The 25930-nt window shown below is 33.1% G+C and overlaps 1 protein-coding gene across 1 annotated transcript in view; it reads right to left on the bottom strand.

The window, feature by feature from the left end:
- The window catches only part of RSRC1 (arginine and serine rich coiled-coil 1), a 295687-nt gene that overhangs the window by 52815 nt on the left and 216942 nt on the right, over nucleotides 1–25930 (bottom strand). Inside the window, exon 5 of the mRNA XM_036242873.1 lies at nucleotides 7163–7231. Within this exon, the coding sequence (XP_036098766.1) occupies nucleotides 7163–7231 (69 nt within the window). The remainder of the gene's footprint in view (nucleotides 1–7162; nucleotides 7232–25930) is intronic.

Here is a 25930-nt window from a genome sequence, read left to right as displayed (position 1 = left end):
CACTTGGGCTGTTTCCAGATCTTAGCTATTGTAAATAGTGCTACTATGAACATTCTTTCTGATTGGTGTTTCAAGCTTCTTAGGATATATTCCTAGAAATAAAATCACTGAGTCAAATGGAAGTTCAATTTTTAATTTTTTGAGGAAACACCATACTGTTTTCCACAGTGGCTGCACCAGTCTGCATTTCCACCAGCAGTGTACTAGAGTCCCCTTTTCTCTATAACCTCGACAGCACTTGTTATTTGAAGATTCGTTGATGGCAGCCATTCTGGAAGGTGTGAGGTGACGTTTTAATTTGCATCTCTGATGATTAGTGACACTGAGCATTTTTTTCATATGTCTCTTGGCCATTTGTATGTCCTGTTGAGCTCCACTTTCTTTCCTGGAACTGGGACCCATACTTCTCCACTGCCTTAATAACACTCTGATGCCTTCAAACATATGTTTGAGTATTTTAGCCAGCCTTCCTATCTGTTCTGAGAAGGAGGGTGAGTTTAAATAAACTAGTCCCACCACATTATCTTCTTTGCATAAGTTTTGATATATGGTTTTATACTGTCCACTGTGATTTCCTTTTTTTTTTTTTTTTTTTTACCTATAAGTCACTGAGGAGTGCTAAAGTATTTTAAAAATCAATAATAAAAAAAGAGCAACAACTAATATTTTATAAAGTCTATAAAATGGTTTCAAACCTACTGCATCACAACTATATTTTTAGTTGTTAGATCGGTTATTTTCATCCTTATTAACAGATGGGGAGACAACAATGCTGGGGACAGGGTGGGGAGGGAGAAGGAGGGGGGTATCAGTGGGGGATAAAGGAGAAACATCTGTAACAAAAATAAATTAATTAATAAAACAGATGGGGAACTGGGTTTAAAGGGTCCACTTAAGGTCACACAGAGGATAAGAAAACACTAATCCCTATTTGAATTTACTGTATTTTTTATTTTCATGTTTATTTTCTGTCTTCCCCCTCTAGAATGTAAGCTTTTTGAATGCAGGGGGCCTCAGTTTCCTTTCCCCCCGCTCTATTCACATGGCTTAGAACAGTGCCCAGAATGTACTGGGGCTGATCAGTAAAATTTTTGAATTGATCAAAGTTACTAAAGAAACACATGCTAAAAGGATGATCATGATACTCTTTTGTGTTGCAATACTGAATTATAAAATACTATAGTTCTGAAGTGATTTTTAAATACTATATGCCATTTCTATTTATAACTATTGTGGGCAGATTTTATCATCTTCCTGACTTTAGAGTTACAGTGAAGTTAAGGGACTTATTCAGTCACAAGGCCAGTGAGTGGCAGAGCTTGAATTCTGAACTTCATTCTCTTACTCAGCTAGAAGAAGTTAGGGCTATTCCATTACAGTGCAATTGAGTCTTCATACTGCAGTGGCTTCCCTAGACTACTCCAAGGATTGTCTACCTGTGGGCATTCAATATGTATGTCAGCTTCCTAATGTTTAATTTATTTCAGAAATATTTTATTAAAAAAAGTCTGTATCTCTGAGTTCATCTTGAAATTCTGTGTGTAAAACACAGAAAATATTTAAATTGTTAAGAAAATACACAGTGGTCAGTCACTGGAGGCCTAGTAATGGTTAAATAGACATCAGTGTATCTTCGTTCCATAAACATGAACATCTTACTGAAAATAAGTAAAACATGATCTAAACTGGCTTCCAAGGCCATACAGAGAGAGTACAGTTGAATGCATATGAAGCAATAACATTATTAATAAGTTATTAGGAAAATAGCAATGGATTCTTTGGCTTGTTAAAAAGTTAGTTAAAAGAATTAGCACACATTTCCTGGAAGCTTCAAAATTGAGGAACAAATGATATGAAATATGACACAGATGAAAGTATATATGAAAGAAGAGTTAAAGCTATTTTAAGATCAAGTTCTTGCAGACTTGTAATCAAGGGGACTGTAAAGGACAAACCAGTGCCGAGGGAATGAGACAGATGGCTAAGCTAAACAACTGTTTGTTGTTGAGTGATTTTTGGCTAAATAAAAACTTGAGTAAAAATATGGATTAAAGGAATGCATTTAAACTAAGCAGATTAATTTACTCAAAGAAAACAGCTCTCCAACATCAGAGCTAATGTGTTAAAGTACTATTCAGATATCTTTTTTAAAATACTGCATTATGAAAGATGTGAGGTTATTAAATGTGATAACATGGGAACACAAATTTCCTAAAGGAATATTTTAAATCTTGGAATAGAACTCCATAATACAGTAAGACAAAGAGGGGATGGATGGGAGTGGGGGGAGGTGCTTAATATTTAAACCTAACAAGGAATTACTATTACAATGGGTAGCCAATTCAGGACAGGACAAAAAGGACAATCCTTACTTCCATCTAACCTACTTATGTTAACAGGCCAGCTGAATAAACAGGACTCCTAAATCATAACTCTGCACCTGTTAACTTTACAAACTTTACTGCAGTTTGTAAAGTAAAGGGTCTCCAGAAGGAATAAAAGATACTTTAGAATCTCAAACATTTCCTTTCTTCTATGGCTTAGGCAGGGAACCACATGGAGGCAAAAAAGGGATTGTAACAGTTCTCTCCAGAGTGTGGTTAAGACTTGGTACTAAGTGTGCTTTAGTGAGCACTAGGCACGCCGGAGCCTCTGAGAAAGGAACCTGAGAAACTAGGTGCTAAGGCCTGGCTCTGGTTCAGGCTCTGAAGGCCAGTGTGGATTTAACGAGTGTCTTACACAGACAAGCCAGTTACTAGGGAGAAAAGCAGAAAGAGATTATGTAAAATGGACATGGAAACTTTGAAAAAATTTGCCTCTACTGGAGTACCTCACCTGTTGGGTTGTTGCAGAAACCCAAGTGAGGCAACCTAACACGGGTACAGACCTGAGGACACCAAAAGTAAAGCGAAAAAAAAAATTTTGTAAGAGCAAGGCAATGGATAAAGGAGACTGAATTGAATCATATTTATTTGAACAGTAACTGTAAGGGCTGTGATTTGTGCAGGTGTTTAAAGGGGGGAGTGTGTACTGGAATTGTACTGCCTAGGTTCAGGTACTGGCTTCACCACTTACTAGCTATAGAGCAAGTTATTAAGCACTCCGTGCCTTAATTTTCTATCCTTCCTTTAGTACAGAAATAATAACAGCACACACCTCAGAGACTTCATGAGGATTAAGAGAGTTAAAATATGTAAAGTACTTAGAACATTGTCTGGCACATGTTTTTCCTTTTAGCTACTAGTACTTTTACCCCCCATCTTTGCCAAAAATTAAGGCTAAGCTATTTTCCCTTTTGTCAATCAGATGTGGCAAAAGGTTTGATAAACTTCAACTTAAATGAGACTTGAACTACCTCATATTATGTTCATATTATCACTGTCCACCATTTCCATGAATAAATTAAAATGAGTTGCCTAATACTTTTGGAAACAAAAATATTTGAAGTAGAAAACTAACAGATGGGTAGAGCTATTTTGAATAAACACAAGGGGAGAAAGGATTAAAAAGCTACTATACTTATGCCACAAACAAGAAATTCATATTAGAAGTTAAAATGCAAAGAAAGACTACTATGCTTATAACTGGATTTAAAACATAATTAGAATACTTAAATGCATACAATATTAAATATAAAAATAAAATATAGAAAACCTAAGCAGTTATGCTAAAGCATTTATAATACAAAAATAAATCAAAAGGATAAAAGTTGAAATGACTGTTAATTCTATGTAGTCTGAACATTTTCAAACATACAGAGAAAAAGTAAAAGTAGAAGTATTTAGTAGGTCAAGGAATAAAAAAGAAAAGAGAATTGAAAGATTTAGTATTTAATATTTCCCCTAAAGTATAATCTAGAATTAGAAAAAAGTGCTTAGTTTGAAGAAGGTAACTATAAACCAAAACTTTAAATATTCAGTTGACTTTTACTACTAAATAATGTAACATTTACATAATACAACTAATATGGAAACAGAGAGTAAATGGTTCAAGAAAGAGGGTCCATACTAATGTACTAATGATATTCAATAAGTGGACAATCTATTGAGCTATATAAGGACCATGAAGAGCACTCTAAATGGGGACCCACTGTTTAAAGGGTAGAAGGCAAAGTAGTTACCCTAGACAGGTTTTGTTGAGTAGCCTGACCTTAATCTTGAATAAATATTTGAAAATATAATTATGATATTGATTTAAGAACACTCAAAGGAAAAGACTGCATAATAGTTAGAATGTATTTGCAAGGCACAGATCTTGCTATACTAACAAAATAGCTCTTTTGAGATAATAGAGAGTGGATAAAGGGAGCTGGGCAGATAACATCTATATACATTTTAACAATGCTTTCAACCTTCTGTTGCATATTAGCATACTGAAAAATTAAGAGATGAACTATATTAATGATGTGATAGAGTGAATTACTAGTGGCTTACAGATTAGAAATAAAAGATTATTATTCTTTCAGATGCAGAAATATATACACATACAGATGTATCTCAGGTTTCAATTGCAGCTACATTAATTATATAAAGCAAAATAAATGTAGCTTATACATTAATTATTTTCAGAAAGGTTAATTTGATAGCATTCAAGTCTCTAGGCAACCCATAAAAAAAATGTTGGAAGCATACAATAACAAAATCTAGCCAGTGATTTACTTTTACTTTTACCTACAAAGTATAAGCAAAGAAAAACTATTGAATTAACTACGTTTTATCTTTTAAAATTAGTGTCATTAGGTTATTTTATCAGTAGAATTTTCCTTCAACATTTATAGTAATAATTTTCTCAATTTTTTGTATGTACAGAACATTCAGTGAGCTCAGATAGAGATGTGATAAATCCATACTAGCAAATAATGATAGTATTTTGTAATTCATTGGTTTCTTGTTGAATGGCTGTAATTCTTTTGAGAAACAGACTAATGGGTAAGGTCCTAGAAAAGGGTCATAACAGAGTTGAGTTACACTTCCAATTAAGTTATTTAAAATCAACTGAAAGTTCAAGATAATTTACTTAATCATGGATTTAAAAGAATAAAGAGTAAACTGGTCCTTCATTCACTCATTCCTTCATGTAATAATCAAGAAACTGAGTATCTACTATGTGCTAGGCATTGTGAACAATAAATCCTATATAATTCTATCTAGAGTCTATATTCTAGTTAGGATGACAGATTTATAGATGCTAATTAAAACAGCTATGATTAGCGGGATGTGCTTTTTCAATAATTCCCAGGTACTGAAATGGAAAGGTTACTGTACATAATAGACTAAGTGCAAGGTCAGTATGACTTAGTGCAAGTTTAAATGAAAGAATACCATCAAAAGAACTGCAATAGAACATTCGAGTATCTATGGTTACTTAACAAAATTCTTAACAAAATATCCTTTTAAAGATATTTATAACCAATTTAATGGGGAAAAGTCTATTAGAAATATTCATTATAAATCACGGATTCTGAAGTGTTTAAAAAGTTTCTTTCACTAGGGCATGCATTCATATTATATATTTTTCAAAACTATAAACCACATAGAAACTTCAATATCTGTAGTTATCATATTGGTGCCATAATTTTTTAACTGATGACTCCAATTAAGATTTGAATTAATGAGATCAGACTAATAACTACTGCAAGATATATTCACTGTGTTGGTTGGTAATACGTATCACACTTATAATTTACAGTATCACAGCTTTTATAAGGGCTATTATGTCATTAATTAGTTACATTGATCAGAATACCACATAATATAGGAGCACTCAAATATTATAATTTGCTTAGACTATTTTGCATCTAGTAGTATATATGTTCGTACAATGGGTGACCATAAGCATAACTGAAATCAGACAGATTGCTTCCATTAACAATGCCAAAATATGAATTTCAGAAAGCCAGAAGAAGAGATTTCTACTTATGATTTTTGCCATTAGAATCCACTTGTTTTCTAAATTTACCATAAAATTACTTGGCCTAAGACAAGAACATAAAGTCAGGACTTATGGGGGTCAAATGAGGTAAGAACATTACACATTCATACCTATACATCAGTCTACATTCAGTTTGAATCTACTTAATTGTAGGGTTCTTCCACTTAAATCTACACAGGTATTTTTTTCAATTTGCTTTGGGGGCATGGCTCTTATGGAATACTGCTTTTAATCAGTCTAACTCAAACATTTTAGGTTCTATTGGGTCTCAGCTTACAATAGGAGGTTGGGAATTAAAAAAAAAAATCTGGGACAATACATAAAAGGCATGTATTATGGCAAAATTTTCAATTTTCAGATTTAGACAATGGTACTCAAAGCCAGTATTTGGAACACATTATCAGGCTTCAAATTCTTGAAAGCTCACGAGGAAACAGTTACTCTGCTAATTAGCCAGTAAAGAGACATGATTGCCAGTCCAAGTGAATCATCAACTTAACTCACTGAGAAAGCTTTGCCTGAATCTTGCTTTAAGCACTGTAATTTAGAACAGTATGTATAAAGCCTCTGTGAAGGCAAGAACGCAACATTTTTACTTACATAAATCACAGCAAACTAAAGGGGAAATAAAAATTTTTAGGGGAGATAAAAAATGTGTTAGATTTCTTTGCATAATATCTTCGGGTGGTGGCTTCAATATCATTAAAAGAAAATATTTAATCTAAAAAACCATGACATGAATTTCTTAATTTGAATTATGACTATTTCTGACATTTCATATCTTATTGTTCCCTCTTAAGAGCTTTTATATTTAAAGTGTTTTTTTTGGGGGGAGGGTCAAGGGGACTTTTCTTCATCACTGCTAAAACATTTCAAAATGTACATATAAGTTTAATCCATTTCTATGATTTGTTTTGATAATTTGTTAACTATAAAGATAAAAGTCAGAAGGACACAAACCAACACCAGCTTTATAATTTTATATCTGCCTAGTTTCTCCAGAATATATACTAGGATGCTTATAAACTAATGTTTATGTTAGAAAACATTAATGTCAAAGACATTGAATATAGTGTGATATCGTGACATAGTTTAGGTTCATGAAATAGCATGAGGTACCCCCTAATTTGATTAAATTTTATGGTTTATTCAGGGAATAAAGAGAATCATGCCAAATAGTGACCCCTCACTATAATGAATGCTTTGACATAAAATAAACATATGCCTTTACCTTCCTCCTTTCTTCTCTTTGCTTCTTCTTCATTTCTTTCTTTGGCTTTCAATGCTTCATCAGCTTTTGCTGAAACAAAAACAAAACAATTTCTGCACTTATTTCATGTCTGTATCATAAATAAAAATGTTGGGGAAAAGGAAAAGAAACTCCTTACATATTTTCTGTGGTAGTCAGAAGAAAAATAACAAAATGGATGAAAATCTGAAATACACCATTTACAATCCTTATTCAGAAAAAAATATTAGAATAATTATTTAGAAACTTTGAAGCTTAGTTCAAGTTAATGTCTGTGCAAAAAGAAAAATGAATTTAAGCAGCATATGAGTTGGCAAAAGCTATTGGTCATCTGACTTGTCAGTACAATGTATCTGTTTTAAACTTCAGAGAAAAGTTCTTAAGCTACAATTCACATTTTAAATATGAGAAGCTTACAGTATCTTTGGAACAGTATCGAATTAGGTAGCATATTATTATTTTTTTCATTGCATATCATAGTAGCAGTTCTTTATTCATGTTATGACAGCATTTGGTAAAAAGAATCTTTTTCCCTCTAGAAACCTCTTCCCTTATTACTTAATTATCTACTAGTTGCTCAACTGCAGGGGTTTTCAAACACTTTACTACAGATGTTAAAGAAGATTAAAAATATACAGCACAGTAACAAGGGACTATCAATATACTCTGTAAATTAATTAAATTTCTGTTCTAGCACATCATTTATTCCAAAGCATTAACGTCTCAAAGGAGCGATTCTCCTTTATTGCCGTCTCACTGCCTGATGAGTGAACTAAGTGAAAATAAGTCTCTAATAGCATTATAGTTGATGAAATATTAAGTTAAAAAAGTATTGCCTCGTCAAAAGAAAGAGAATCAAACTGTGCCAGCATTAAACTTTAGATGAGCCTTTATTATAATGATAACAGCAATGCAAACTGTGATTTAAAAAATAAACACACTTGCTCTTCAGTTTTTGCTGCATATATTTTTCCTATGCAGAATCAACATATTCTTTAGAAGTATAAAACCTGGCTTAAAAGGGAAATTTAAAGAAAATACACATTATATACGTAACTATTTTTCTTCAAAGTTTATTCATTTAACTATTAATATAAATACTTTTAAAAAATATAAAACTTATATAATGGTGTTGTGAAGTGCTATATCCAATTACACAGACATCTGTTTCCATTTACAAGCTTTAATACATACTTAGACTGCATTTAGTCATGAAATATTAAAACTTTTATGCCACTCTGTATCACTGCAAGAATCTATTAAATTAGATAATAAAAACAAACCACCAGTAACTCTAAAGACTTTTACTTCATTTACACTTTATTCTCCCTGGTAGAAGGACAAGGATAATAGAAATTCCATTTAAATTCAATTTTGGTTATATGTGTAATTGTAGATATACCCCTTGAGTCATGTAAAATGCTCAGCTTATGTTTCTTTCAAATTATCCCGCTCAGATTCACATTCTACTCCTTACAACCATCTTCAATATGTATTAGCAGAGCTCATTAGACTGAAATTTAATAATGCAAACATCAGGTGGATTTCAAGAACCTCCATTAACAACGTAAGATGGATTGCTTATATATAGCTCTTGGGCCAACTGGGCACAATTTAAATTCAATAAACTACCCTGCCTAAATCTGATTTATCTATTTTACTATGCCGGTTTGTCCTTTCTTACTGACTTGTTGTTATACATGGACAATTCATTGGAATATTGTTTTATATGTTTTGTTTTTTTTTAAACTGTAAATGGCTCTTATGCTGTGGTTAAATATTTTATGTAATTGAACTTCATGCTGTCAATCAAGATTCCCATGTATGTGTATATAAATAAAAAAAACTTTGAATTATATCAAAATAGCATAGATAATTTAAAAAGCACACATTTGAAAATTTTAGTAATAATCAGTGTGTTCTCTACAAAGAATCTAAACAAATTCAATTTAGGAAAATTCATTTATTCAAATGGAGACATTAGGATAAACTCCTAATCGATTATTAAGGGAATTTAGAAGCAACTGTTTTTTCTTTGTGTCTGCTTTTTGATATTATTATTTAAATGAAATTAGAAAAGAACATATATGATTTAAATAATCGTAATTTTTTTTATATTCTCGAAAAGGTGATAATCCCATTTTATAGGAGGTAATACTGAATCTCATTAGATGAACCACAAAATATACTAAAGTGGCAAGACCTATTATATTATTTTATGATTTATGATCTTTTCCTTTGGATTTTATATTTACAAAAAGTACTTACATTTTCCACTATCCTTATTCACAACTTCCACTCCCTTGGCTCTTCCAAATTCCCCCAGGCTATCAGTACCCTCCAGGATTTGCTTCTTTCCCTAGACCAAGGCAACCATTTCAAGTCCTGGCTTATAAAACCCTCATTTCCCTGGTTCCTCTGTTGTTTTGCCAAGCTGTTACCAACACATCTGACCATTTTTTCTATTTTTGCTGCAGAGGTTCCCTATAAAATGGTATATAAATGTTATTGGCTTAACTTAAAACCCATGATTTAGAAATTAACATGGATCCTGCTATGTTGATCCCTTAGTCAGCATAGTCAGCATCCATAGCTGGTGGACATTCTCATTTCCTACAACTCACTACGCTTTCTTTACTACAAGTCCCCACAACCTGACACCAGCTTCCCTAAATTTCTTATATTTTCCCGGCCTCACTCCCATTCATCTCTAAACTTTTATCAATCCTTACTTGTTTTTTGCCTAGTTTCAGAAAGTAAATCCATCCTCCTGTGCTTTAGAGCCTAATTCCTTCCATTTCCTTTAGAGCTCCTCTTTCTGCTTAAGGTTAAAACTCACTTTTGTCTATTCTTAGCCTATAAATACATTCAAGCCTCACAAATACTGTACTATATCAACTCTTCTTTCAACCAAATAACTGCATTCTCTTGTTTCTGATAGATTTTGTCCTCACAGCTTTTGCCATGGGCTCTAAGAATTCTGTAATAGCCAAATTTAATGGTTATCTCAGTTTTATCCTACACTAATTTCTCCTTTAAAAAACAACATCTAACCAACCACATCTTTAACAAAAACACTCTCAAAATTCCAGCAATCCTTTTTCAATCTCTTTTGGCTGCTGTCTCTTTTACCTACCTTTTATTTCCTGCAGTTCTGTTCTTGGGCACTCTATGGAGGTCTAAAATGTAACCCATAAGTTTCTCGTAGCTCCAGTTCAGGCCCCTCTGCTGATCAGCAGAACTCCTTTTTCCAGTTACTTCCTGGACACCTCCACACTAATAATTCAAAATCATGTCCATGTTGGAACTCAATCTTTCCTTCAAAATTGATCCTCTTCCCTTGGTATTTCCTATCTTCTCCCAGGTTGGAAAACTTTGGAACCCTTCCTCCAAACTGTATCTTCATGCAGTACATCTATCTGACTGACGAGGAGCCCCATCAGATTCTACTCTACAGATTGTCTCTAGAATCCATCCAGTCCTTTCCATTTTCATTGTCAATATTTATGCTTAGGGCCTCATCTCTTTTCATTATAAGTAAGAAAGGAGCTCTATTTGACCTCTATATTTTTTATCCAGTTCCCTCCAATGAGCCCTCCATATTACCACCAGAGCGAGGAATGTGTTCCTTGTTTTGTATCCCCAGCAGCAAGCACAGTATCTAGAAACCAGGATGCTCAATAATTATTAAGTAAATGAATGTACCATTCTTAACACCAAAACTACCTCCAAAGGTGCTGTGTTGCATATATATATGTGTGTGTGTATATATATACACATATACACATACACATATACACACACACATATACACATACACATATATACATATACATACACACACACACACAAATCCAATCTATTTAGATGCCATCTAAAGCCCTTCATAGTCTGACTTCAATATAACTTTCTAGCTTCATCATTCACCACTCCTCTTTCATTCCATCAAGGATGCATGACCTTGCTGGGCCATGCTGCCTTTTGTTTGTATTGCCATGCCTTTGTTCTTGCTGGGGTCCCTTTCTCACTTTCTCACTGAGAAAACGTCACCAGAAAGTTTTAGTTCAAATGCCACCATCTTCTTTGAAACCTTTGCTGATCAATACCTCTCGTCCCCCAGTGGACCTGACTGCTCCCTCCATGCTCCTTAGGCACTTTAATACCTTCCTTATGAAAGGTATACTACTTAATTCTTTTGTTACAAAAAATATCCATCTCCTTGAGAGCTAAGCACATAGTATATATATTACAGAAACTATTAGCATTCTCTTCTTTATGAGTGTTTAGCCAGACTACATTTTCTTATCTCCTTGTACTTAAGTGTTGCCATTTACCTGAGCTCAAGCCAATGGAATGTGAGCACAAGTGATGTTTATCATGTTTCCATATCTGGCTTATAAAAAACTCCCATGTAATCCTCATTTTCTTTCCCCATCCATCGACTGAACAGAGGATCTATGGATGGTGAAATACAAGATAAAAGAAACCTGGATCACTGAATTTCTGCAAGGGGCACAGATGCTCTCCTGGTTACTTGTCTTATACTATGATATGAATATAAAATATATTTATATTGTGTTAATGTGCTGAAATTTGGGGGGTAATAGTAAGTGTTCAATGAATGTTTCCTAAACAAATGAATAAAAAGAATTTGGAAAGTTAACACGAATATTATGCTGTTCCTTCTAAACTGGAGCCTCCTTTCAGAAAAGCAGCCCTCTATGGCTGTTTCACCTGAACGATGGAGGGCAGAAGACCAGCAGTAGAGGTGGTGTGGGGCTGAGTAGGGGACTATTCAGTATGTGGAGTCAAGGGCATATCACCAGAATTTATTCTCATCTTTACTGATTTTATTTTAAAATTCCATAGATATAGGACTTTTTAGATTATTGCATCTATTTGCTTAAGTTGGATTTTAAACGATTAGGGAAAAACTTTACATCCTCTGTGAGAGAAAATCAATTGAGTCAAGAATTTAAAAAGACTGATGGGTTATTCAGTTCATCCCCTACTTTCAGAAAGGACTGTATTAATATTCCCAGAGAAAATATTTTCATAAGGGTTTGACTTTTCTCCTATGTGTAAATCTCATCTAGAGGTTCTTTTCTATATGTTTCTCACTCTCTGAAATTGTACCACCATGGATAGACCAGAAATGTTGAGGGATTTTTGAAAAACAGAAAGCAGATGTGTTCAGATCTATGGGAAAATGATAGAGGAAATCACAACCCAATCAATCATATTCAGAAGACTTACATAGATAGGGGAGAAGCTCCAGGAGCAGTTGAATTTTAGAGTTGGTAGAAACCAAGCACAGGAGATAGGCATGCCTGGGGCAAAAGTCCAATGGGAATTATAACTGGAGCAGCTGAACAATGGAACCTACCCTGCATGGGGTAAGTAGGGGATAGGTATTACTTGACCGCAGGTTAAAGCAGTGAGTATAGGAGGCACTAGGCCCAGTGAGGCAAAGGTTGGTCACTACTAATACCTAAAGAGATGACAAGCTACTAATGTGTCCTTACCAGTAACACACCTTGTATCCTGACACAGTCAATGGAGACTGGGTATAACTAACTGAAATGACAGGATTACAAGGACTGTCAAATATAAAGATGAACAGCCAACCTAGAATTACCAGATATTCAAGGAAAACCAATCCTATGAGACACTAAACACAAACACAAACAACAATAACACTCTAGAACAACAAAGCAGATAAATTAGAGTTAATAAGGCAAACAGAACTTTTTAGAATCAGTGTAAATGTCTTTAAAGTGATTTAGGAAGATATTAATTGCATTTTGGAAACTAAATTGTGATCATTGATTAGAATTCCATAAATGAAATGAAGAGCAGGAAGAATATAATCAAACACTAAATGAGTGTGTTAGATGATCTTACCAAGGAGTTTTCTGGGAATATACTGAAAAAGTATACACATTTTTTATTTACAGTTTATTAGAGATTTACACATAGGAAATAGGAGAAAAGTTAAGAGACAACATCGTCACCATCATTATAAAGTTAACATTTATTGGAGCCTTTCTATATGCCTTTGTGTTTGTATCTGTATGTGTAATTCACTTAATTCTCAAATTGGCTCTATCCCCATTTTTTTAGATGAGGAAACTGAAGCAGAAGTAAAATAACTTTTTCAAGGCCACTGAATTAGAAGCAAAAGGAAAGATCCATATGTTCCAACATCTGTCTAAGAACATATTGTGAAATTCCATAAAGCCACTAAAAGAATGAGATAGACTTGTACATACTGACAATATGGAAAGATCTTCAAGGCAAATATTAAGTAAAAAACAAAACAAAACGAAACTAAACAAAGTACCTAAGTATATATGTAAATGCATAGAAAGTGAACAAGAAGTCTGTATGGAAAACTCCTAATATACCTGCCTGAGTTCAAATGTGGCAGAGAGGATTTCAACCCAAATCCAACAGCTGTGTTCCTTACTTTATTATATTACCTTTATTTAAAAATATATACTTACTCTAATATTGAAACTATAAAGAGAAAATTATTCTTTTGAGATATTAAAGTTTTATAATGGTCTAATATAAATTTTGGACCTTAAAAATGTTCTAATAAACTGTAAATAAAAACATCTAGCAAAAAATGTGTATTTCTCCTTATTTCAGTTTGTTGTAATAAGAGTGCTTTTCATGTTAACACTATGAAAGTGATCAAGACACTTGGACATTTCATAGACATTGCTGGGTCAAAATATTTTAAGCAGTGAATGTAAAGCAGGATGATTTGTAATCAGAACACTACTAGTATTATAGCCACCACTGCCCATCCCTTCCTTCACATGTGTGTGGACTTTATTAGATTAGTCATCTAAATACATTTGAGGGAATTTTCTGATATTTTATTCTTTCCTACATGAATGACACATGTTTATTCAGTTTAAATGTCATATGCTTAAAAAAAAAATGAGTGTGAGTAAAAGTGATATAATATAAAGAGTCATTTCCCAAAGAATTCTAAGTATGGCTGTTTTATCTAGGTAAGTTATCACTGAGGCCCAAAAGAGTTAAATAATTAGTCAAAATTCAGAACAACCAAGATACAGAGCCTGTAAATTCTAGTTTAATGCTTTTTAAAATACCACTTCTTACCTATCCATTCACTTAGAAACAAAGTTAGAGAATAATGAACTTCTTTCAAGTTACTGTTTATGGACAAACTTTTATCTAAATATACTTTATTGAAAATCACAAGGAAAATTTGAAGAGGTCTCTTGATTTGTAACAATCATTAACATATGATTATTTGTTTCATATAGTTAAGGTGGCATGAGAAAAAGTATCCACCGAATTTTCTTCATAGTACTATGTTAAATTCCATAAGCCTTTGGGTCTGAAGAAAATTTCAGTAATTCTGAAATTCCCCCTCCTCCATTTTTTGAAAATTCCTAAAGGGGCTCACTTAAAGTGGCAGAGTGATCAGTGATTATATTAATTGTAATTTAAAAAATCTTTGTTGTTGAGAGTATTACAGATGTTCCACCTTTTTTCCCCACATTGCCCCCCACACTGGGTTCCTGCCCACCCCAGGCCTTCCCTACCCGACTGTCTGTGTCCATGGGTTATGCATATATGCACGTAAGTTCTTTGGTTTACCTCTGCCCGACCCCCTCCACCCTTCCCTCTGAAATTCGTCAGTCTGTTTCATGTTTCCATGCCTCTGGTTCTATTTTACTCATCAGTTTATTTTGTTCATTAGATTCCACGTGTAAGTGCAATCATGTGATATTTGTATTCATTGTAATTTTGATTCCAAAGTGTTGTGGCACCATGCTTCAATAATTCCTACGTCTCTGAAAGGTACCACTGCAGTGAATGATGGCTGTAAGTATGAAAGTGCCTGAATAAAGGCTTTACCAATTTGTATGCTGTCTCTGACAGAGACAATTAGAAAAGAGTGAAAGTGGAAGGAATTTGATTTCCTTTGAATTTTCAGATAGAGTGGAAAGGGGAGGGGGGCGAGAGAGAGAGGGAGAGATTGATTTGTTGCCTCCCGTACTACCTCGACTGGGGTGGGAACTGAACCTGCAACCCAGGTATGTGCCTTCGACTAGGGAATCGAACCTGTGACTCTTTGGTCCATGGGCCAGTGCTCTAACTGCTGAGACACACAGGTCAAAGCTTCGTTCGGATTTTTACTTTGAGGGTTAATGTTTTCATTTTAACCTAAAGAAGAACCCCAAGTGAAACTGTTAATGCCTCAACAGGAAAAAAGTGGTTCTGTTAGTAGGGAGGGAACAACTTTAAGTCTAGCTTCTAAAAAAAGTGGTGGTCTGTGTTATATATAGAAAAATTTATTAAAAAAATGTGACGATATAATTTTGTATCAAGGAGTGGCATACATGACTCAAAGTAAATAACTATTGATTTAAAAACTTGGTTGCTAAATCATGAAAATTTTGAATTCAAAGACATGAAATGACTAAGAACATCAAAAATGCAAAAGTCTGATTTTTCTTTATATATGTATAAATAGAAAAAAATTCAGAGATTTCAAAGGCCTAAAACATAACAATAGAACAAACCAACCAACCACATTTAGATACCGCTACACTTGTATTAGTTTAGAAACAGTTAAGAATGACTTTCAGAGAGGAACAAACTTGTAATTAATACTTACTAAAAATGTTATGCTTGAAAAAAAAAAAGAATCCTAATCAGCTGTGATCTGTAAGGTTTTCTCAGATATGTTTGCTGGGTTTTACCTATAGTTCTTACACTTATCTAAACCTCAGTATAGTTCATAACCTCAAAACTAACTCAGTTGTTCAGCACTTCCAAATTCATTAAAAAATTTACATATGAACACAGCTGCTGCTTCTGCATATTTAAAGACGATATAACTATGGTCATAATATTAGCTCCATTGCTTCTGCCTCCTCCTTTGCACACACAGCATGGAAGTGTAATCCACTAATGTAAGTTCTTATTTCTTACCAACCTCTACCATTAACAAATACTAGCAATACAAATGTACAGATAAAAACATTTAATCATGCCTAATATGTAAAATAATTATTCTGAATCCATCTCAAACACTATAAAATGTCAATAGTAACTACAACTGAAAAAATATTTTCAAACATGAAATTGTAATTATTTCACAGTCACTGGGAAGAGGGGCAGCCACTGTTCATTATCAAGAAATGCTCTAAAAACATTATTTTTTGCTAGATCCCCTTGAAAACAGGCTCTTTTTCATTAGTTCCTTCACTGTCTATTTATAAAACAGATGACATAGAATCTTCTCCAGCAGAAAACTATACCCAAAGTATTGGGCTAAATGCTGAGGACTGAGAGACAAGTAAGTTCACAGACTAGAAGGGGGAATGTAAAAACAAACAAATGCAGGTATAAAGGTACTTCGGAAGTCATGAAGGAAAAGAGTATAGTCAGGGTTAGGAGGAAGTGACACTTGAGCTGCCTCTTGCAGGATAACTGTTAGCCAGGAGGGGACAGACGAGTCATTTGGTTGATGAAGTCTCAAGGAACCAGATCAATTATATTTTATGCTTATTTTATGGGTACAATCTAGTCCAAATGGGCCTTGGAATAAACAGTCATAGAAAGTCTGGAGGTATGCTGCTATAGAATTCAAAGGACATTTGACCAGGCACAGTGCTATGTCCCCAAAGGGTGCTGTGTACTGCCAGAGTCACCCTGTCAATTCAAAATGACCACAAATCAAGAATAAAGTTGCAGCACAAATCATATACAGTGCAGTCAAATTCTCAGAATTCTATAAGTGTCTGGAGCTAGAAGGCATCTTGGAGATTGTCTGGCCCACTATTACACATGGGATGTTCCATGGCATACTGATTCCTCATGACTTTCCATTTAAATAAGGTTCCGCGGTGGAATAACAATGGGCAACACGGCAATGACTCCCCTTGTGGAAACCACCACACTCATCGACTGATTTAAAGCTCTCAGATACTCTAGGGTTAAAAAAACCTACTTAACTTCTTAGTTTTGCCTGTGTTTCCCACTTTTATTTTATGAAAGACCCATCATTTCCCTGTAATATAAATAAAGAATACACTTTGTGAAATGTTAATCTAGTGTAATGCTTTCACCAATTTATTTTCATTTTTCCCCTAATTTGATTCTAAGAGGTACAAAGATATCTCATCACTCAAAAATTTTCTTTCTTTAAAAAGAAGCGCTCTCATTTAGATATTTGGAGATAGGAACTATTTCTTCCAAAGTATAATTATTCTGAAGTCTAGAAATGATTTTGTAGCATCTAGTGCTTTAAGTTATAACTCTTAAGATCATTTGCACTTCTGCAAATTATTAAAATAGTAATGAATGGTGCTTTTGTTGAAAATTGCAGATTCGGTGAGAATGACAAATGGAAAACTACAAAATAATATGGTATCATTTGTTTTCAACTTTATTTTTATTGTTGACACTATTACCCCCTTTGCCCACCTCTATATGCTATCTTTTAATTATTTCATAACTTTTTAGTACCAATAGGGGAGCTTAACTACTTGAAACATATTAAATGATTTGGTTTGTTTGCTTTTACATGAAACTCCCTTTTATATACTCTGTAGTAGTCCCAAAGTAAAAGCTTTTTCTTTCACTGTATCCTATGTCATGTCTTCTGGATTTTCTCTTAATTGTTATATCCCTGAAGTAGACTTAAAGATTACCCAAACTTTCAAGGATTTATATTGTGTGCCCTTTCTTTTTATTCTGCTGAAAATTTTTCTATGTCAGTTATGAGAAAGGTTGTGATGATCAGTTTCACTGCTGACTGACACACTAGGTATGCCCAACAGATGTGCTGGCCTAATGCAGCTGTACACAGACTACCTAATGTTCTTCACTTGAATAGGCATTTTTATTCCCAATGCTCCCGCTGGAATCCATGAGTATTCCAATGACAAGGAAGGAATCAAATAGGTCTGATGACCATTTAAGATTAAAAAAACTGGAAAGCTAATAGTTTTAAAAAAATAAGTGCTGTAGCCTTCTGACCATGCTTATATTTCTCTTCTCCAGTTGTGTTGATGCCTGATGCTTACCCAACTTCCCATTCTGTAATCTGAATAAACTGCTTAGCCACAGTAATTAGGATGCCATTTGCTAAAATCTAAGAACAAAAGTTTAAAAAAATTGAAAACAATCCAATAATAACAACATGGGGATACAAAACTGCTGTGATGTCTAGTCTCTCAATGAAAAGCAGTACTAGATTTTTTTTTCTTTTTTATAGAATGCTGATATGGAAAATAAAAATAACTTCATCATTCTGTGTTGCTTTGACTTATTGCACATCCATCAACTGGATGTCAGTTGGCCACCATTATAACCCCCATTCCAAGAACGATGTTTCAGCATTACTCTGGGGGTTGGAGTTACAGAATTGCACCCTTTGAAAGGAATCATATCCTAGACTTCACTAAGTGATTTGTGATGCTTATTCTTTTCAGCAACTCCAAACACCTTATCAATACATATTTTTAAAGAGTAACTAAAGGTAAAGGATTCTTTTAAAAATAAGGACCAAAGTCTAGGAATGGCAATTTAACTACATACATCAGAAATAAGGATGAGATGTAAGTTTTCCATACCACATAGATTATGCCATATTTGTTTCCCTAATTTTTACTATATTCTTACACTACAAAGGGTGTTTTTTTAAAAATAGAATAATATATATTTTTATCATATATATGTATGTTTTTTATTTTACAATTTTTATTTTTATTTATATTATTTATTTCCATGGTTTCAATTCCTGAAGGAAAACAAAAACTTACACAGGTCTACTATGTGTGTCAGTCACTGTGCTAAGGTACAGCTATTTCATACGATCTTCACAGAGGCTAAATAATTTGCTCAAAATTAAATACTTAATAAATTGAGTGAGTCAAGAATTATAACAGGCATGTATGTTCTTTTCAATACACCATAGTGACTTTTCAAAAACTGTGTGGAAATAATTTGTATGAAACAAGCCTAATTCAACTAAGGTTTCTAAATGAAGGATAATTTATCCTTTTTCAGTGTTTAATTATTAAGTCAGAAAGGTCATGCATGAACTGCTATTGTAAAATATGTATAAAAGCAAATAATTTGGGGTGAAATTGCCACACTTTTAATAAATACTGTGAAGTTGTTTTCTTTCAGCAATACGAAATGCTCAATATTTAAAGTGCATGCCATGATTTTGGTTGCCTCAACTTGAGAGACTCATCATTTAAGTCTGAGGCCAATAGCTGGATTGCAGTGCTTTAATACATACATCTCTATACTAAAAATGCTAACACCTCTGAGAAAATGCAGACTTCCACTGCTGAGTCCACAAATTTTCCCCAAAAGAGCTTTTTGCCAAGTCCTGGTTTAATCCTGTTAAAAGTAAACTTTAAATGCACCTTTTTATACCACATTCTGATAGAGGGAGTTGTGTCATTGCCCTACTAATTGGAATGCCCCTACTATGCTCAAGAATACTGCAAACACAATTCAAAATTAATATTGCAGGCTCTGTTAGATGACAACCTGAAGCACCCTGGAGGTGTGACCTGGTTTTGGAACGATCTGTGAGATTTCTACTCCCCAGATCTGTGAAAATTGGGCACATAATGAAACAGTTGCATTTATTCTCCAGGGTGAACTGTAAACTGGACCAATGTATGTCTTTTTACCAGCCTATTTGTGAAAAGGCATGTTCTTTCTCTCATCTGATAGGTGAATTAAACAATAACAGTGGCAGCTTAAGGTAGAAGAGATAAGGGGAAAAAATTGGTATCCCTTATAAATCATAGTTATGATCTATACCAATGCTCAGAATTCAGTCCCAAATGGAAATAACTGGATACAAACAAGTTGAAGATCACAGAAAGAATAAACCAGAACTTTCCTGGATTAGAAATGAATAAGAAATGTAAGAAACACTGGTTGGGGCAAAAGTAGGTTTACAGTTGTGAGTACATGAAACACAGAGTTTATTCTTGGATTACTATTTATTATTTTATTATTTTCCATATGAACAACTGTAAATCTACTTTGTCCCACCCTGTATATAAGAAATTCAAGCTCTATGTAAGAAATTTCAAAAACATTTCTTTCTATTATAGGCAAAATTTTACTAGCAATTATATGTACTTTACTCATAAAGCATACTACATATAAAACATGTTTTAAGCATCCTTTATTTTGAAGATAAAAAGATATATCTACACATCTTTATAGGCAATACAAAGTAAACATTTCAGAAGAAATGAAATATTCGGGAAAACAGACTATAGTACTCTTTTGAAAATTTTATTTCAATTCTATATGGCAGTTTTGAAACAAGAGAAATACGTTTAACAATATCACAGTATGAAAGCAGAATCAAAGAAAATAATATAATGAAGATCTTAGTTCTAGCCATTCTGTCAAGCTATGCTGAGAATCGGTCCTCCACAGCTGGAGTGCAGCACCCATCAATTCTGCATTTAAAAGCCAACACTACTAGTGATTTTCCAGTCCTAGTGTTAAGCATCACCAATAGTTTACAATCTCTATTTTGTTGCTAGTTATTTTTAACTAGGCATTAAGTTACTGTACCTTTATTTAAGGTGGTGGTTCTCAACCTTCAGCATATATCAGCTCACATGGAACGCTTGTTAAAGCACAGATTTCTGGCTCCAGGAGAGCCTAGATTTTACATTTTAAAATCTCAATATAATTTTTATTTAAAAACATATAATTTTAAATTCATTTTATCCCAGTGTGATTTTTTGGGGGGGGACCCATGAGTCACTTAGATGAATGTTTTAAAATTGCTAATTACTTGGTGTTTTATATTTACAATGAGGTCTAATTTAATTTCATTCTGATCAAAGAATGTAGTATGTATGACAATTTTTGATATATGTGCAGATTTGCTTTATTAAACAATTATGGTCAATTTTGTAAATGTTTAATCAGTACCTGAAAAGAATATATACTCCCTAAATCTTGAATTCAGGGTCTCATATGTGTTCACCAGAGCAAATCTGTTGGCTTGTCGATGTTTTGTTTAACACATCTTCCTTTATGGTGGCAGGATTCAAAGTTTATTCTTACAATTATGTCAATATTTGCTTCATATATTTTGAGATGGTGTTATCAGATGCACACAAATCAGACATAATCAACTAATGTAAATCAGATATTGTTACAGTATACTCTGAAGAAGGGACTAAACAGTTTAATGAAGAAAACATAAGGAATAAAACAAATCAAAATGATCCATAAATAGAAAATATATTTTTACCAAAAAGTTGGGGCATTCCAATGAGAGTCATGCTGAAATTAAGGTTCAAGAAGCCACATTCTTATGCCAGTGAAAGAACTGTCCTAATTAAGTAAATCTGAAGATGTGCTTGAATCCCAATTGCAAAATGTAGATAACATTATCAATCTTTCTCTTCTTTTTAGGCAAGATATGAAAGGATTGCCATGTGGCTGAGATATAATAAAAATATTTCTTTTTATTCTGTCAAAATAAGATTATGGATCTGCAAAAATATTTTTAATGGACATTGTCTCTTCAGTTCATCACTTTAACCCCAGCACTCAATATACTCCTATAGAGTAGAGGCTCAATAAATATGTGACTCAATGAATATTGCCCAGAAGCCAAGAAATAAATATATTCCTCATAACTTAAATTTAGAGAAGCATCGAAATTGAGAGACATACAGAGAACAGTTTAATAATTAAGATTTAATTAAGTAGAATACTTTTGGTTGGTTTAGTGAAGGCACTCCTGGACAAGTTCCTTCTGGTCTGATTCCCCTGTGGACTGGACTAAGCAAAGATATCCAGTCTACTTTTTGGGGGGATATTTGACTTTGGAACAGCATTACTTTTGTGGAGTAGGCTTAGTGGAATCCATCCTCTTCCTAAGAAAGAGCTGTCAAGGAATGGTCAGATAACCTTCATTTTTCCCTAGCATGACCTACAAGATCCTTCACCAAGTGGTCTCAACCCACATTTCCCAGGGAGCTACCACTCCATTCCATATTCTTTGCTCTCCAAACACTAAGAAATTACTTCAATTTAGTAATTACACCATACTTTTTCACAATTCTGTGCTTTTAATGTACTCTAGGTTTAGAAGGCTTTGCTTACTCTTTAAATGCTACATTTTATGAAAATCCCTTCCTAACCTTAGACAGTCACTCATGTACTCTCTCTATTTTGTCATTAACCATGTTATATTGTAATCAATTGTTTAATATACGTGTTTCTTATTTACCTTTGCATCCTTAAAACTCAGTTCAGTGCCAATGAATGTTTATTAAACTAAAAAGGAAAAAAAGAAAATGATCTATACTAGCTGAAAACATTTATAGCTTCAAAATAGCAAAATGGCTTTTACTTATTCTGATGTCCAGTTACACATAACACACTACCCTGGAAATTTGGTATAATAATATATTTTATCAGATTCCCACCCCAAAACTTTGGATATATAAAAGTAATGAAATACATTTATTAGATTATGATATCTTCTATAGCATTATCTATTAATAAAATAATCATAATCAGGACATAATGAATTACTGAGAGGTATTAGAGCTGCGAGATTAAAAGAATGGATTCTGAAGAATGGATTACTTGGGTTTGAATCTTGGCTCTACCCATTACTAGCTATGAGACCTAAGGCAATCATCTTAATTAACTTCTCTGTCTCAGTTAATTCATCTGAAAGTTGTATTGATAACAGTACCTCCATCATAAATCATAGGGTTGGTGTAAGGATTAAATGAGTTAATATATGCCAAGCACTCAGAACAGTACATTTCCCCTGCTATCATGTAAGGGTTAGCGATTACATTTATGTAAAATATACAATATTATTTTATTTATACACTCTTATTGGTATTAGTATTTGCCTATAGTAATTATTAACATAAAACTACATGTAGTAGTTTATATAGTCTATACATTTTTAACCTATTTACAAGATTTTAGTACTGAATCCTTCCCTTGCAAAGAATTTCATTTAGAGAACTATACTTAGTGTATGTAATGTGGTCTCTTTGGTATTTTGGGGAAATTGTATAGAATATAAAAGAGATCTACTTTAAACTGAGAGAATATATATTTTTAAGTTCCTAGATATGCTCTGTCTCTTAGCTCTGTATTTCACATTTGCTCTATCTACATTCAGAGTTTTATGAACTACAAATTACTCAATTGTCATGTGGCCTCCTCCATGATGCTCCTCCATGATGCCTGTTGTCCTAGTCAGCATGAATTCATCTTCTTGGGTCTGAGAGGCCTATGTTTGTTTTGTAGAGCCAGTTGGACACATAACTTTCTTCCACACTAGAATGCCAACTCCTTGAGGTCAGATAGCTCACTGATTTTAGTATAGTGCTGTATCACACATGGTTCATTAGCTCCTAAATAACTGTTTATTGAATGAAACTGAAAATTAATATGTAAAATAATGACTGAGGTACTGTTAAAGATTTAATTCTATTCATGTTCCTTAAATATTTTAGAAATGTCTATGACAACAAGGATATTCTGAGATTTACAGTATCTCAGAAAATTACATTTGTTAGCACATGCTATTCTAGACATACAAATATTAATATTCCAAATATAAAATTTGGTATAACTCCTCAAAACTTTTAATTTTAAAATATTAATTTGATGTATGTTTATTTATGTTGGCACAAATATATAAATGTGCCTATCTACAAGTTTTAAGGGTGAACCCTTCTCTTATCAAAAATTTCATCTAAGGTATGATACAATATTCTGGCTTATATACTTTAGAAGTTTCTCTGTATAACAGATTTACAACCAATTATTATGAATTTGAATTTTCATAGTAATACATGACAAATCAAATAAAAACCTTCAGAACTATAGTTATAGTCACCAAAAGTCCTATACCCTTCTCATACACAACAAATTTAGATAATAGGAAAACTTTTTCTCCCATTTAAATGAATTATTTTCCCTGATTTTTTTACCACACAAACTTAATATTCAAGTGAAGCAGATAAATGCTTATGTAGTGTTACAAAAAAACAAACACGACAACACAAACCATGCAAGAGTATTCACTTTAAACACTAGAAACACAAATTTTAAAAATAGATTCTTTAACGTGGTGTTATTACATACTACAAATCAGTAGACCCAGCATTTTTATACATAACAATACAATTTTCATTTCAAATACATGTGTGCAAAAATTAATTTACAAATATTTTTATTTATGATAAAAACCTCATTAAAGAAAAAATATCAATATATTTTATCCTAAAAGGTTGAATAACTTGAAGCATTTAAAGTATTTTATACAAAATCTTCAGTCTGATTTCATACCATCTATTTTCAGTATTTTGAACTTTTCTCTAGAACATATCATTTAGTAAAAATCTTACATTTAAACTAGAAGACCATAATTAAAAAAAAAAAACTTTACCCATTATTGTGTTTTGTTCAAGGCAATGCCTTCAGAGATTGAGCAAAGTATTTACATTTTTGCTAATAATATTTCAGTCTTGAAAATTCTGTAAACCAAAGTATGAGGAACAAATCAAAATTTGTGGACTTAGATTTTTGGATTCTTTTCCTTTGTGAGTTTCTTATCAGCAAAATTATAGGCATAACAAATGGGAGCTCAGTGTTCAGTCTACTGCAAATTAAAGGACTATAGTAAATAAATACACAGCACCTGAATTTCACTAGGTGGCGCACCAAGAATAATTTATCTTTCTGCTTCTCCTACAGTCTGTTGGAATGTTAAATGGAATGACAGAGGACAGAGGACTCAACTTCAGTGTTTGTAGAAATCTTATTTAAGCTATAAGAGTTTTAACTATTTATACTAAAATTTAGTTCCTTTATAGCAACAAAATAGTTTTAGCATAAAGAAGACATTAGTACAACAGATAATTTTCATTTTTCTGCTGGCTATTTAGAACACCAAAACTGTCAGTCAGGCTTTTAGGGAAGGCACTGTATAAAATATAAGTAAATATAATGGAACTACTTTATTAAAACCCCCTGTGAAAGTATCATCTAGCTTATAAGTGAAAACTGCTAGTGAATTACTTCTTATAGCTGTGAATGTGTAATATGTGATTTTATAATATAAAACATTTTAGAAGTTCTCACATTAAAATTTGCAAGATCCTGGAGTAGAGCTGAAAGGGCACAATCTAGGAACCAGGGGAACTGGATTCTAGTTCTAGCTTAGCAATGATGAACTTGTAACCTGGGCTGCAGTTTCTCAGTCTGCTAACAGACTTGGAATTGATTAGTTTTAAGGTCCTTGGAAGTTTCAAAAAATCATTCTAGTCACTCTAAGAATGAGTGACAATATATTATGTCAGAAGACAACTTTGCTTTATTTATTTCTAAGCATAAAGTTTAAATGTATATTCTGCTTTAATGGGGTCAAACCAAAGATTAAAATCTGAATAGTTAATCTCAACAGATATTGAAGCCAGTAGTAGGTAAAAAATAAGGTTTAGATCATTAATCCATCTAGCAAAACTATATTTAGAGATATATATTGTTCTTCTCATTGGGATAGGGTAATTTTTAAAATATCTTCTAAATATTTAGATATATTTTAGATAATTTAAATTTCAAACTGTTATCAACAATCTAGGTTTTATAAATATAGTGCTTAAGTGTGACACAGTCAGAGCTTCCCAATCATTAGGGCACAAATAAGTTATA

The sequence above is a fragment of the Molossus molossus genome, unplaced genomic scaffold (genome assembly GCF_014108415.1).
Source record: "Molossus molossus isolate mMolMol1 unplaced genomic scaffold, mMolMol1.p scaffold_m16_p_5, whole genome shotgun sequence".
Taxonomy (NCBI): domain Eukaryota; kingdom Metazoa; phylum Chordata; class Mammalia; order Chiroptera; family Molossidae; genus Molossus; species Molossus molossus.
Note: the sequence above shows the minus strand (reverse complement) of the source record. Positions and strands in the feature narration are given on the sequence as shown.